At 39.5% G+C, this 14,244-nt stretch overlaps 1 protein-coding gene across 4 annotated transcripts in view; it reads left to right on the top strand.

The window, feature by feature from the left end:
• EGFLAM (EGF like, fibronectin type III and laminin G domains) overlaps positions 1-14,244 on the top strand; it is a 76,588-nt gene that overhangs the window by 54,505 nt on the left and 7,839 nt on the right. For 3 of the 4 annotated variants that reach the window (XM_042875390.1, XM_042875391.1, XM_042875389.1), the window contains 5 exons: positions 219-462; positions 5,258-5,369; positions 7,011-7,127; positions 9,554-9,734; positions 13,547-13,625. In XM_042875390.1, the coding sequence (XP_042731324.1) occupies positions 219-462; positions 5,258-5,369; positions 7,011-7,127; positions 9,554-9,734; positions 13,547-13,625 (733 nt within the window). The other variant, XM_042875392.1, reaches the window with a different exon arrangement.

Below are 14,244 nucleotides of genomic sequence, written 5' to 3'. Positions count from 1 at the left end.
CTACTACATATAGCATCCTTGGGAGAAGGAGAGATAAAGGAGTTAAATGATTCTGGCTATGATAAAAAATATTTCTAATTTTGATGACGAAATTCCTGAGTTGTTTCCTTTTGTGTTAGCTTTAAGCACAAAATAAAGGGAACTGATACTGGTTGGTAGGTTAGTTACTCCTTACGTTTGAGCCTCAAGTGACCTACTTGTGTATTCTGGATTTCCAGCACTCACCCTGGCCATACCTCAGTTCAATGAATCCTTAAGATCGTTTGCTAGCACACCCTGGCCCTTGGAACCACAGAACTATCTTTCCTTCATGGAGTTTGAGATGACATTTCGTCCAGATTTAGAGACTGGTGTCCTTTTGTACAGCTATGACACAAACAGCAAAGACTTCCTCTCTATCAATATGGTGGCTGGTTACGTGGAGTTCAGATTTGATTGCGGCTCAGGAACGGCTGTCATCAGGTACAATCTCATTTGTCATATTTCCCTTCCAACAATGCCACAGATCATTCCCAGGAGAGGAGTGAGTTGAAAAGAAGAATATCGTATAATGAAGTATGGAAGCCCATCTGTTTGTACTGCCTGCTTCTTCTAAGAAGGCACAGAAGCACTACCACTGCACTTGCAGGGACAACATCTTGCTTTGTTTCAAAGACTTCTCACTGTTTCCACATCATGTCACTGTCTTACTGCAGATGTTATTTTTCTTTCTGTGTGTTATTGCAGAAATTCATTCTTACCTCCATACATTGTGCCACTGGTAATTAGGAGGTTGATAAATGTTTATATATATTTCTAGACACAGAATTGTACTGCAGCAGTCTTGTGATCATCATCCTCCCTGGTCTCCTGCCTGATTGCAGGCAGTAAGTACTGGGATGGAGATGTCACAACAAGATACAACTCCAGGTCCCCTCTATTGCGTAGTCTTGCTTCTTTGGGGATCTAAGAGCAATACCCAATTTACCTAGCAGTCTTAAAGATTATTGTCTGATTTATATGAGTCACCCAGGCTCCCAGACACCATCTGAGAATGATTCATCTCATCCTAAAATAATGGCGTAGGACAGGAGCAATGAGATGCCTCAAAAAGGGCTTTTCTTTGTGTGTAAATGAGTGCCCAGTCCTTGAATAGTTGTTCCCAGTGTTTGTAGAAAAGGCAGTGAGCTGAACAGAGGCACTCAGTACCTTGGCTGCAGTCCCAGTTTGACCAGACTGACCTAATATATAGAAATAATCTGTGTAAAGCTTATGAAAAACGTACACAGTGCCTGCAAGTCTTGTGTATCATGTCTTTTCTGTGGACACTAGGAATTATGGCTGTACTGCAATTAAGAGAAATACGTTGATTTTCCACTGAATGAAGACTAATACATACAAATTCACTCATTATAAACACAAAGATGAAATATCATTAGGACTAGTGCAAAATAATGCACAATACCAACAATTCACAGCTGTGGAGATGCAGTTAGTGTTGTCACATAGGGGAGGATTCTAGAGTAATCATAGATAGTCCTGTGCAACCAACAGCTAGCTGCTTGGAGACAAATACAAAAATGCAATTAGAATGCAAAGAGTTTTTAGGAATGAAATAAAGAACAATGCATCTGCAAAAATTCATGATGCACACTGTCTTGAAAACTTCCTGCAGCTGTAGTCACTTAATTTCAAAAGAAATCAGCAGAATTAAAAGAAGAGGAATAGCGTTGATATCCAGGAAAGGTAAAGTAACAATTTCCACAAGTGGAAGATCATTTCAAAGAGACTAATGGAAGTACAATTAGGATTTTGAAACTGTGAATGGAACATGGAGATGAACAAAAAATGATTATTCTGCATTTTTTTATTTGTGCGGGAATTGTGCAGGAGACTGCAAAACAAATAGTAACAAGCATAGAAGACTTTTTTTTCCCAGACAGCACATAAATAAGTTGTGGAAACTAATCGTCACTGCATGTTTCAGATGCCAAAACTATAAATAGGTTCAGAAAAAAACTTAGACAAATCCAAAGAAAGATCCATTGAGGGAGATCAAACACAATTGTACGGATGCAGCCTTCAACTCAGGAAATTGCTAAATAACATGTTGCCAGAAGCTTGGAGGATACATCAAGGAAAGTATCATTCCAAACTTGCCCTGTTCTTTTATCTGACCAAACTGTCAGAAATATCTTATGTGAAAGACCTTTGCTCGAACCCAAAGTGACTCTTACAATAGCCTTCAATTTCTTTCTGATTACATCTAATTCCTCCTACTGGTAACCACAATACTTTAAAGTAGATATCATTTTCCCACCAAAGAATACTGTAGTGCTGCAGAACATCTTGGATTAAAGTTCAGCCAAGAGGTATGGGGCTTGTAAAATGTGCTGAGAGCCAGAGGCTTGTGCCTAAGGTTGGAAACTGCCCCTTTCTATTGGAAAGCACAAGAGAGAGCAGCACACCAATTAACACTGAGTTGAGTGTAGTAGGAATGAGTCTGGTGTGATTGATGAGTAATGGGGGGAGATTTTTGAGGCTGCCAAGATGAGTGGAAGGTTGCCAGAATTGTTCCACACATTAGAGAAGCTGTTAAACAATAACTTAGATACATTTATTTTCAGTGCATGTTGTGTCAATTGCATGGTCAGGCACTTAGACGAGGAAAGGACAAGTTTGAGGTTGACTGTGCATCATCAGTTTAACAAGTTTATGTTTAAGGAGGCATAGCACTGGTGCATAGAGCAATCCTTTTCAGCCTTTAGATGTGAATCAAAACCCATGAACCCTGGTTCCTCTTACATTCAACTGATTACCTTCTTTACATGGCATTAACTTCATTTCTGGAGCTGTAACTTCTTGCTCCCTCCTTTCCTGTGCCCAAGCACACAAGCTTCAGGTGGGGTAGTTAATTTTCAGCTCAGGCACTGACTACTTAACTCCAGGTGTCGTAGTGAACTTGCCCTGTCTGATGCACATCAGGTTGCTGTTATCTTGGTATAATTAACCTGTATTCTGCTGCCTACTCCAGTCATATCTTCATGGAACATACCAGTGCTCAGCCCTGTCTCCATTTTACATCCTCTTGTAACATGGGCAACTTGCACCCTGCCATCAGTTATGTCAGTTCTTAAATGAAATATGCATGCCTGTTTATGCAGTACCAGCTTAACAGTCTGCTTTAGTCTTCATCGTAATAATTCTCACCTATCTTTTGTCCTACCTTTTATGGGGATACAGTTCTGGTCATCCTATCTCTTCCACATGACCAAGCTGTTAAATATTAGAATATGACTGGAACACAACTACAATGTATTTGTAATTAAGGATATGGAAAACAGAAGGTATTTCAGTGAGTCAGAAGCAGCAGTCAGGATTTTGCCACAGATGAGCCAAGCTGGAAGAAGCGTAGTGTGCATAAGGTGCTCAGGAAGAAGAAGGGCTGCTGAGTGAAGGCAAAACCAAAGCCAGGCAAAACCAGGATGTAAAAATTTGCTGTATCCCATGGCCACATGTTGCAGGATCAATAATTTTATTGTATGGAGTATTTTCTAAGGTCCAGTTTGTCCTGGAAAAAGTAATCATTAGCCCATAGGCACACAAAGAATCAGGAGTTCCAGTACTGGAAAGAAGCACTACCATATTCGCAGCTTTCAAAAACCCCATGAATCCAAGAAATATGAGGGAGCTCAGGAAGTGATGCCTCCTATTTTATAATGTTGGTCCAGAGCCAGATCTTGGTAGTATGACAATAGAGGCTGAACCTTCCCAACAATGTCCTGTTCCATGTTGCTGTGTGACAGATGGCAGCAGAGGGGCAGTCTGACAAAATGGCATCTGACATGGGAGCGTGTATGAAGCGAAGGTGTGCCACTGAATGGCATACATTAGTGCTTGCTGTATATTTCTGGGTACCAAACAGTGGGTTTGAGTACAGTGAGGTGATGCACAGTGCATTTGAGCAGTGGTGACAGTGAGGAGATGAAATATATGTGGTGGCACTTATTAGGCATCCAAACCCATTGGTTTCTTATTAAATATTTATATACTAAGGTGATGAAATTCTGTTACCTATTAATTTACCCCAAGTAATTAAACAATAAATGCTACCACACACAAAAAAGAGGAAAAGGCAAATAGCATTGCTCAGTGATATGTGTTTTTTCGGGTTCTCTGAAACAACTGTCAAAGTAATTATTGTTAATATCTTCCAAATAAAGACAGATACAAACTTTGAAGAAATTTGAAGGAGCGATGTAAATGCAATAAAAATATTTCAAATTATACAGAAATAAAAAAGGAAAGGAGCTCATATTTGCACATTTTGAAATTGATACATCTTTTTTTTTTAAATCAGCATTTAAATCAATCTGAAAATTTCATATTTATTTATACTTTCTCATAAAGAAAAAGCTAAAAAGTGCTGAAGTATCCCAAATAACACCATTTCTGATTTTTTCAGCTTGACTGGTGTATGAAACACAGGTTTTATCACTCCTGGGGGAATGGCTGCAAATTATCATTTAGACATAAAATGTTTTAACTTTTATACTAATTGGCAAGTTCTGTAGAACTTCTGAAGGGGAAAACAATTTTGACCATTAAGTACTCTGCTATTCGAATTAGAATTGAACCAATCGATATTCTAAGAACAGTCTTCAAAGACTTGCTTTGAGACTGGAGAATGCTTTACACAACTGGGGATTATTGTTCCTGTCCAGGATTTCATCACATCATTAGGATCATATTTTAGTTACTTCCCCTTAATGTGCAGGCTTCTTGTGTGTGTGTGTGGATTTCACTGGAACAAGATGCATAAATAGAGCTGATAAGCCAGTACAAAGCACTTCTGTTTTAAAAGAGAAGGGAGGATGGGGGGCTAAATGAACATTAAATGGGAAATTTTATCTCCAGGCTTATGTCATCATGAAATAAGAATGTACAACTGAGCCAAAAAATTTCCTTTACACTTTACAAATGATTGAGCATAAGAAGTAATTCGGAGCTAGATGAAGTGAATTCTGATTATTTAGATGTTTCTTTTATAAACAAGAGTAAAGAGATAGTTGTTTGTGGTAGGAACACAATCTTATTTTCTTTAGTGATAAGCCTCAGGCATTATGTTTCTTCCTTGTAGCTAAACGGAAACTTGATGGATTATTATTTTTTTAAGAAAATAATCCGAAGGAAAATTGACTTTTAGCATAGCAGTTATTTGAAAATATTAGAAGGACAAAAGTATAAGATACATAAATCTTTCTTCCTTTTAAAATAGGAGTGAAGAACCTGTCAGTCTGGGTCAATGGCATGAGCTGCGAGTGTCTCGCACTGCGAAGAATGGTATCCTACAAGTGGACAAACAAAAGCCAGTAGAAGGCATGGCAGAGGTGAGCATATGATCTAAGTTCTCATTAATATGTATGTGAGTATATATATGAATACAGCTGTTAGTTTGTAGAATAATCACATCATAAGCCAACAGGCTGCTGTCAAAGCTCTTACAAGCTGACAAAAGTACACTTCAGGGACACGTTTCCTTATGTAACATTGTCTTCCCTGTAAGTACAAGAATTCTATAAAGGCAGATGAAACCATGGCCTTACCTGCTCACACTGTGCAGCTGGACTCACATTTCTGGGAGTTCATTCAAGTTCTTTAGGTTCTTTTCCTGGCACTTAATTGTTCTAGCTGAGTCAGTTGAACCATGAAACTGTACACCATGAGATGCAATATCTTGAGAAAAGTGAAATGAAAAATCTGTGCACAAAGTCCTGTCTTTATCTCTCTGAATATTGTGTTGGATAGGTAAGTAAAAAGAAAATTGTTTCTTTGTCTTATCCTTGCAAAAGCAACTTTTATGGCAGAGTAAGGCCAGCCCCACTCACAGGGGTTCACATTTTATTCTTTTATCACTGAGAGGTCATAGTGAGTTTTAATAAGGTGAAATCATGCTTGCAAAAAGCCAAACAGGGTATTTCGTATTTCCCTTGAGTGTACATACAGAGGTACTTCTTTATTCCAACTACCTGAGACTAGAGCTGCCTTTTACTATAAAATGTCTTTTATAGTTTCCAAATGAAAAATCTGGCCATAAAACCTCATTCTAAATTCTATTAGCAGAAGAATCTACTTCTTTCTCTCTTTCTCTCTTTCTCTCTTTCTCTCTCTCTCTCTCTCTTTCTCTCTCTCTCTTTCTCTCTTTCTTTCTCTCTTTCTTTCTCTCTTTCTTTCTTTTTTAATTCAAATGAGGAAACCATTTAAAGGAGTTTTCTTGAAATGTGTAAATCAGTTGAAATTCCAGTTGTCTCTTAAGAAGCAGCTTGAGTAGGAAAATGTTCAAGCACAGTTGAGATTCCTCTACAACGTGGGTCAAGATGAACACTCATTTTTTTCTGTAAGTGCTGCAGTGCAACTGCTGAAGGAAGTTGTCTGGGAGCTGCATTTGCATATGCATATGGCATTGCATAGTTGTCCTGTCCTTACCCGGTAAATGATTCACACTAAGAAACTGATAGTCCATCAGGTATCCTAGCAAATACTTTTAGCAACTAATTCAAACCCAACTTTTCCTCCATTTTGCTATGGATTTACTTCCAACGTTGTTGGAAACATTGATTGAGTCTCTGTTGCACAGACCTTGCCTTGGTTTTAGCTTCACAAGCCTCATTTGGGTTCTGTGTACCTCAACACATTGCGGATAGCTACATGTGCAGTCAGCAGTCAGAGTGTGAGCTGAATAAGTAAGTAAGGAGAAAAGAAATTTGGTATTGCTTCAAAGCTCTCTCTTGATTCTTCCTACAGTTTTCTCATTTTGAAACGTGGGAGGTTTTTCAGCTGGCTCAATGAGGATAAAGTTGGGCATTAAGGATTATTCTGTAGTAGCTTTCTTGACAGAATTGCAAGAAGATATGAAGTTAATAGAAGTAATGTGGCATTAAATAAGCTGTAACATCTAATGTAAGCCAAACCAAATAAACAAGCATTGCTCCAGCTACTCCGATAAAATGCTACTCCTGTGTTTCTTGCAGGGCGCTTTCACACAGATTAAGTGCAGCTCTGAGATATTTCTTGGTGGAGTCCCCAGTTACGATACGGTGAAGAAGAACTCTGGGATCCTCAGACCCTTCACTGGGAGCATTCAAAAGGTATGTGCCAGAGTAACATGCTAAAGTCATTTATTTCCATTTTCCCATATATCCCACCCAGTGGACTCTTCATGTGTAAACTAGACCATATAGCACTGACAGTATCCAAAATCACCTCTGGAGCGCAACATGAAATGATTAAACACATATTTCACAATGGAAATTCTTTCTAACTTGAACAGCTGGTAAGTGTGTCCTAATTAGTTTCTGCACTAAAGAGAGAGCAAAAGCCATGCAGGAGCAAGTGGAGATAGATGCATAATCCTTTTTCTAGATTAGAGTCCTGGAAGTGTTCTTTAACATTACGTACATATATACAAATAAATAGAAGGAAGATCCTCAGATACTTCAAGGACTGCACACTGAGATGCTAAGAACATGATAGAACCAGTACAACAATGAGCAAATAGATGCAAATTTAAGTGGCTTCCAGATCAGCTAGAATAATGTTGTACCACACAACAGTTGCTCTCCCCTCTTCTTTCCCTTTGTATGCTTTTATTTGGGGTGTATGAAACACAGAATTGCAGGATCAGAAGGGACCTCTAGAGATCATTGAGTCCAACTCCCATGGGGAATATCTTTTTCATTGTTGGCAAACTGTATATGACATTCTACATTTGCATAGGTGTAATCCTCTTCTGGAAAAGAGATACACATTAATATAACATTCTGAATAAGTACTTAAATGGGATTTCAGGTTGAAGTAATATGTGATCTAACTTAAGCATATCTAAAATAATTTGGATAATGCCCAAAAATTGGCCTTCAATTCTCAGTATTTAAAATGAGTAAATATTTGCATCAACTTTAATTAACAAATATAAAGCCCTGGCAATGCATGTCATAATAATTAATCAAGGACAGAAGAATAATTTCAATGGTTAATGGTTTCATCCATTGATCAAGATCTACCATTTTTCAGTATGTGTGTCAGTTATTTAGTGGAAAACATGAAATACAAGAGAACTGAAGGAATCAGTAATAGCGGTGAGCACAGATCAGTTACATGAATATGTTTGGAAAGGTGAATTGACAAACATTGTGTGATTTGAACAACCAGATAGGGAGCAAAGAACATAGATCACACTTGCATGGTGAGGGACTGTACCCTAGAGTACAGAGGCATTGATGTTTTAGAAATGTGGAGTATTCACTGTTACTTTTCTGGTGTAGCAAGAGCATAGATGGGAAGTCAGGGAAGAGTACTGTCAGCCTCTCAGGCCCTGGAGACTAGCTGTGTTCACACATAGCAGAATTTTGAAGAATGGAATAGAAATAAAGCTGCAAACATCCCTAAGCACTGGAAATAGGTATAGGAAGGGCCTAAGATCTCAGTCTATTTAGAAGACTCAGCTATGGCTAAGGAATTGACTTTGCTGTGATCTGCTAATTTCTGTATGAGTATGAGATTTCTTCCAAATGATGCAGGAAAAGGCACAATGTGAAATAAGGACTGGAAACTGAAGACAATCTAAATGCAGAAATAACATACACATTGTAAGAGTGGGAGCGTGTTAACTTCTGGCACAATGCAGCTGGAAGTTAAAGAAGCTGGAAGGGTGATGGGCTCTTCACTGGTCGTTACTCATGACAGGACTACTGTTGAAGTTGTTCAGCGCTGTCTCAGAGGATAAGGTCTTCATGCAATTCCCCCTTCCCAAATAAACCTACTAAGATATATTGTCTGAGTTAATTGTAATTTGAGTTAATAGTTAAAATGCTCACTTCTGACCTTGTTTGTGGAAATAGATTTCCTATCTTGATGTAGCTGAGGTCAGGAGCTGAATGCACAGATGTAACCTGTGGTGTCAGCTGAAATTATAGAAATGTCAGTTTAACTGGAGAACATATGTTACTGACACATTGGGAAAATCCCAGCATTTAACAATTCTCCTTGGTTTGTACACAGACTGTTTTGTTAGGTCATTGTGTTTATCTTCTGCTCTTAACTCAAGCTTCTTTCCAGCAAGATTTGCTAGAAAGCAATAGAAAACATGAAAAACAAGCTGTTCTACATAGTGTTCCTGTTGTCAACACTGGTCTCTTGGGGGATTCCTGATCTCAGAGACATTTTTTCTCAGCAGTGCTCATCTGATTTTCCAGTCATTGCTCATGGCTCAGTATTCGGAGAACAGATCAGTAAATCCCGCACTGCTTCTCTCCATATAGGGGTTGCCTAGTTCTCTGCCATGAAACACAAAAGAAATTTATCTTCAACAGGTCAAAGTGAGCAATAGAATTTGTTGGACCAGTTCCTGGAAAACACTTTGATCCCAAGAAACAGATTGTTGGCCATATTTCAAGGATTACCTTTCTCTGAAGTCTTACAGAGAAGTCTTCTGACTAGCAGTGCAACATGAAAAGCCTTTAAGACTTCAATAAGTATTTTTTTCTTCCTCCATTTCTTTCTTTTTAACCTCTAGATTATCTTGAATGACCGAACAATTGATGTGAAACAGGATTTCACTTTTGGAGTCAACCTAGTAAATGCTGCCCACCCCTGTGTGGGCTCTCCATGTGCAAATGGAGGCAGCTGTGTTCCCAAGAAAGACAGCTATGAATGTGACTGTCCCCTGGGATTTGATGGACAGCATTGCCAGAAAGGTAATAATGGCTGCATCTCAGTTGAGAATTGTTTGCAAAAACAGGGAGAGATTTAACACCTACAATTGTTGCACACATTTCTTGAAATAGAAATCCTGGAGGACAGGGCTCCCTTTGCATTCATGCACGTTCTGTGTACTCAGGGAAGAATTCATTTTGTTATTTAGGAACATCATAACTGTTATTCCAGCAAGGAACAATAATTCATAGACAGCAGCCCGCTATCTGATCGCTTGCAGTGCTCAGCACTGAATACTTCATATATCTCCCACCTCCCTGGTTACACAGACTATATAAAGGGGCAGTTCCTGCCACTGTCCTTCAGCCAGGGATTATTTTACATTCTGAAGCACGAGGATGGATAACCCTTGTAATTTAATCCTCCCCAGTACTAATGACAAACTCTGCTCTCATATTCAGAAAAGACTAATCCTTTAATAGACATTACTACTCAGCAGTTTCAACATCTGCACAGATCCTGCCTTAGTATAGCAATGGAGACCACCAAGGAGGAGAGCCTGCCTAGGCACACGTAGTTTTTTTTTCCTCGGAGCCACTGCAGTATTTCACTTCTGAGACTCAGGAAAACGTCCACATTGCATGAATAACCTTGAATAAAGGAATAAATGTGATTCCACTAGGTGGAGGTATTTCCCTTCCATCAGAATTGTCTTGAAAAATCCCTAAGGAAATGCTTTCCTGTGTAATAGCAAACTAAGTTAAAAAGAGCTGAGTGACATTATTGTCTTCACCCACTCTTTCATTTATCACAGGCATAAACATCAAAGTAAAAAATAGTTGCTTTGGTTAAATCATGATGAATAGATTGACCTTTTCTTCCACAGAAAGACAATGTCTTAGAACAAAAACATTTATTAAAAAACAATGCAAGAAACCCCTTCGCTTACGTTATTGCGGTCTAGCTAATAGCAGGAGCAGCGTCATTTATCCCAGCTTCTCAGTGGGGAGGAGGAAGAATTGTGATTTTGCCGAGTGCTGCACTCCTGGCATCAAGATGGTATCTGAGCAGTCCCAGGTCTCCAGAGTGAGCTAAGGCAAGAGAATGGCTTGCAGCTGGGGCATGTGTTCATGGATGTGCAGAGAGTGCAGAAAGCCCTCCTCCTGCACCTCTATCCAGAGCAACCCTTATGAACTCAGTGTAAATTTCTCAGAATTACCATTACCAGTGTCTCGTCAGTAGGCTGTAGACAAAGCTGAAGCAGCATGCATATGCATGGACACTACTATTTCAGCACAGGGCTTTGGTTAGTGCACTCAGCCCCTGCAAGAAAGGCTGGCAGCGCAGACTCTATCCTGCTTGCTGTAACTCCAGGCACTGAAAAAACAAAGTGCTTGTGTGGTACTGTGCCTCCTTCTCCAAAGTGGTATACATACTTTGAAAAACTCAAATGGTTTTGATATGAGATGCAAGTTGGATGCTGTAGTGGATCATTGACTGAGAATTCAACAGAGCATTACTGGGATATTACTGCAATTTATATTTTCTGTCCAAGCTGTGATAAGTATTAAGGTTATTTATACTTGCAAAATGGAAGAGAACAGTGAATTGTCACTATGCTCTGTGTAGTGTTGATCCCTGCATAAGCCATGGGGAGTTGCTAATACTTGAAAACAGCAGAGAAATTTGGTGCTTGTCCTATCTAACTGCATCTTTATGTGTCTTGGGCTGGCAGGCAAATATGTATAGTTGAGGTAAAACACTCATGTGTGCTGCCTTCATAGGTGATTATACTTGCATATGCAAACGGGAAGTGGGTATCATGCCTGTGCATGAGAGGTGGGCGTGAAAGTAGATGACCACTGAATGGGAGAAAATTATGCCATAGAAAAATAAAACCAGAATGTTCTTGTTTTGTTTTTTTTTTTTTTTTTTGCTTACTCACTGCAGAGTGTGGAAATTACTGCCTCAACAGTAAGTACTGCAAATGATACGAAAACTTCTCTGTCATTATGTGCCTGTGTCTGCTTTAGCAAGCTGAATGCCGGATTGCCATTAAGTCTGGCAATTTTCTGTCAATAAGCCAAAACATTTTCTAGCATTATACTGTACTTCCTTCAGCCTTGTCCTGTTGACATTTGAAACTGTATCCAGAGCACCTGCCGAGTACAGTGTGGTGGCTGCAGAGCTGGTCCCTGCATTTGCAAAGCAGTAGAGGCAGCAGGTGCTTTGCAGCTCTAGGTGCTCCCTCATGCTGCGCTGTAGTTGTTCAGACTTCACCCCTGCTTGAGAGCTCCGGTGCCAACCAACAGCATAGTGATGAGCTGGGAGTGAGGGTGTTTGTTATGACATCTTGTTCATCCTACTCTCTTCCATTTGCAAAGATCTTGCATGTATCAAAGTACTGCTTAACTTCACACGTTTTTCTGCAGTTACATACTGTGCAACAGGTGAAGAGAATAGTGAAGAGTAAGAAGAGATAAACATCCACAAGGCTTTTCTCTGTAGAGGAAACCCGAGTGAGGTCAAGGGCTGTGCATGGCACTAGCCCCTTCTCCTGCTGAAGGCAGAAGCAGCAAGGCGGTAGGACCAGCACAGAATAGAGTAGAGGGAGAAGGGCTCCTGACACCCTTTGCAATCTTCCAGTATGGTCAGAGGCTGTCCAGTGCAGAAAGACCAAGTGGGCAGCATCTGAATGTGCATAACACATTTCTCATGTCTTCCAACAGTTCTGGCAGGCTGCAGGCTGTAGCGGTTTCTTTAGACACATTAGGCAGCTTTCCTGATTTCGCTAAGGATGGAAACAGACATTTGTCACTACCTAAAATTCTCACCCTTTGCAACCAAGAGCTCAATTTTTTATTGCTGTTGTTGGCTGCCAGACTACAGCAATTGCTTTGTGTCACAGTGAACTTTTAAAGCCCAGCCAGACTCAGTTTTGTACAAAGAGAGTGTGCATCCATGCTCTGAAAAGTGAGCAATTTATATGGATGGGATTAGGAATGGATTGAGGGGATTAGTTCTCAAGAGGAAAATAGGATGAAGTTAGCTATTTTATTGATTTTATGAAATTGGTTTATATTTATGCAACAGGCAGTCACGAGAGCTCAGCAGCTAGCTATAGGCTGCTCACTCAAAATAAAGTCTCCTCAAGGCAGTGCTCACACTTGCCGCACACTCTGTGTCATGGATGTTCAAGGATTTGCATCACAAATCAAAGTTTTCCCAATGGGAAGCTCCATCTCCAGCACTGGTTATGGTGCATGCTGACCTTGCAGCAAGGACTGGGACTGCACAACACAGCTGTGCTATGGGCTGTCTCTGGTGAGGTGTTGTGGGAGCATCAGTGAGCAACACATACTCACCCCTCCTGGACAGCACTGCTGTGCATGATGATTGCATCAGTTGAGAGGCTTTGTGCATTCTGTCAGCAGCCTTTGGAATAGTGTCATTTGCTTTCAGGAGGCATAAAATGATGAAAGGCAGCTTGGATGTCCTCCCAGAACTATCCTTTATCTGCGCTGCTGTTAGAGGTGCTAGGGCCACCGTGGAGGAATGTCATAACAGGGAGTGAAAAAAAAACTGCCACATTTTCCCAGTACTTCATCTTTTCCTACAGTGATGTTTATGGTGGAGTAATACATTAGGCCCTTGGCATGAAGTCAATACTTTGACCTGCGTCAGCTACTACCCTTGCATTTACATAGAAACTAGCAGTGCCTTTTTGGAAGCCATTGTGAGCAAGTTCAACTGGGTTCTGGGCCACCTGTTGATGTGGAAGTAAGTCAACAAAACAGTCTCTCGTTCCTTCCTTTCGACAGCTAACATGCATCTTATTTTTAATACATTTCAGCCATTACAGAAGCAATTGAAATCCCACAATTCATTGGTCGTAGTTACCTCATATATGATAATCCAGACATCCTGAAAAGGTAATGTATCTCCTGTGACCATAAGTGATCATACTGGTTGTTTACTATTATAATATTGGAATACTCACATAGGAGGTTGTTATTTATCTAAGCATTTTAAGCTACATTTCTCAATTTCTAAATTTTTTGAAAAAATATATTTTCTATTAATATGCTTATGAATCAAATTGCTATAACAGTTAAGGATCTTGCAAACTTCAAAGAAGTGATATTCATGGCATATGTCTTACATGGAGAAGGGCTGTTTTCACTTTCCAAGAACAGACAGCAAACATGTAATAAAGATCCCACATCCACAGACAAAGGATTTAAACTCTTACTCTAGATAAAATTTAGATCCTTAAACTTCTTCCTTCCTTTCCTTCCTTCCTTCCTTTCTTTCTTTCTTTCTTTCTTTCTTTCTTTCTTTCTTTCTTTCTTTCTTTCTTTCTTTCTTTCTTTCTTTCTTTCTTTCTTTCTTTCTTTCTTTCTTTCTTTCTTTCTTTCTTTCTTTCTTTCTTTCTTTCTTTCTTTCTTTCTTTCTTTCTTTCTTTCTTTCTTTCTTTCTTTCTTTCTTTCTTTCTTTCTTTCTTTCTTTCTTTCTTTCTTTCTTTCTTTCTTTCTTTCTTTCTTTCTTTCT

This window comes from Lagopus leucura, unplaced genomic scaffold (genome assembly GCF_019238085.1).
Source record: "Lagopus leucura isolate 7727_CA_CO unplaced genomic scaffold, USGS_WTPT01 Super-Scaffold_100014, whole genome shotgun sequence".
Lineage (NCBI taxonomy): Eukaryota > Metazoa > Chordata > Aves > Galliformes > Phasianidae > Lagopus > Lagopus leucura.
Note: the sequence above shows the minus strand (reverse complement) of the source record. Positions and strands in the feature narration are given on the sequence as shown.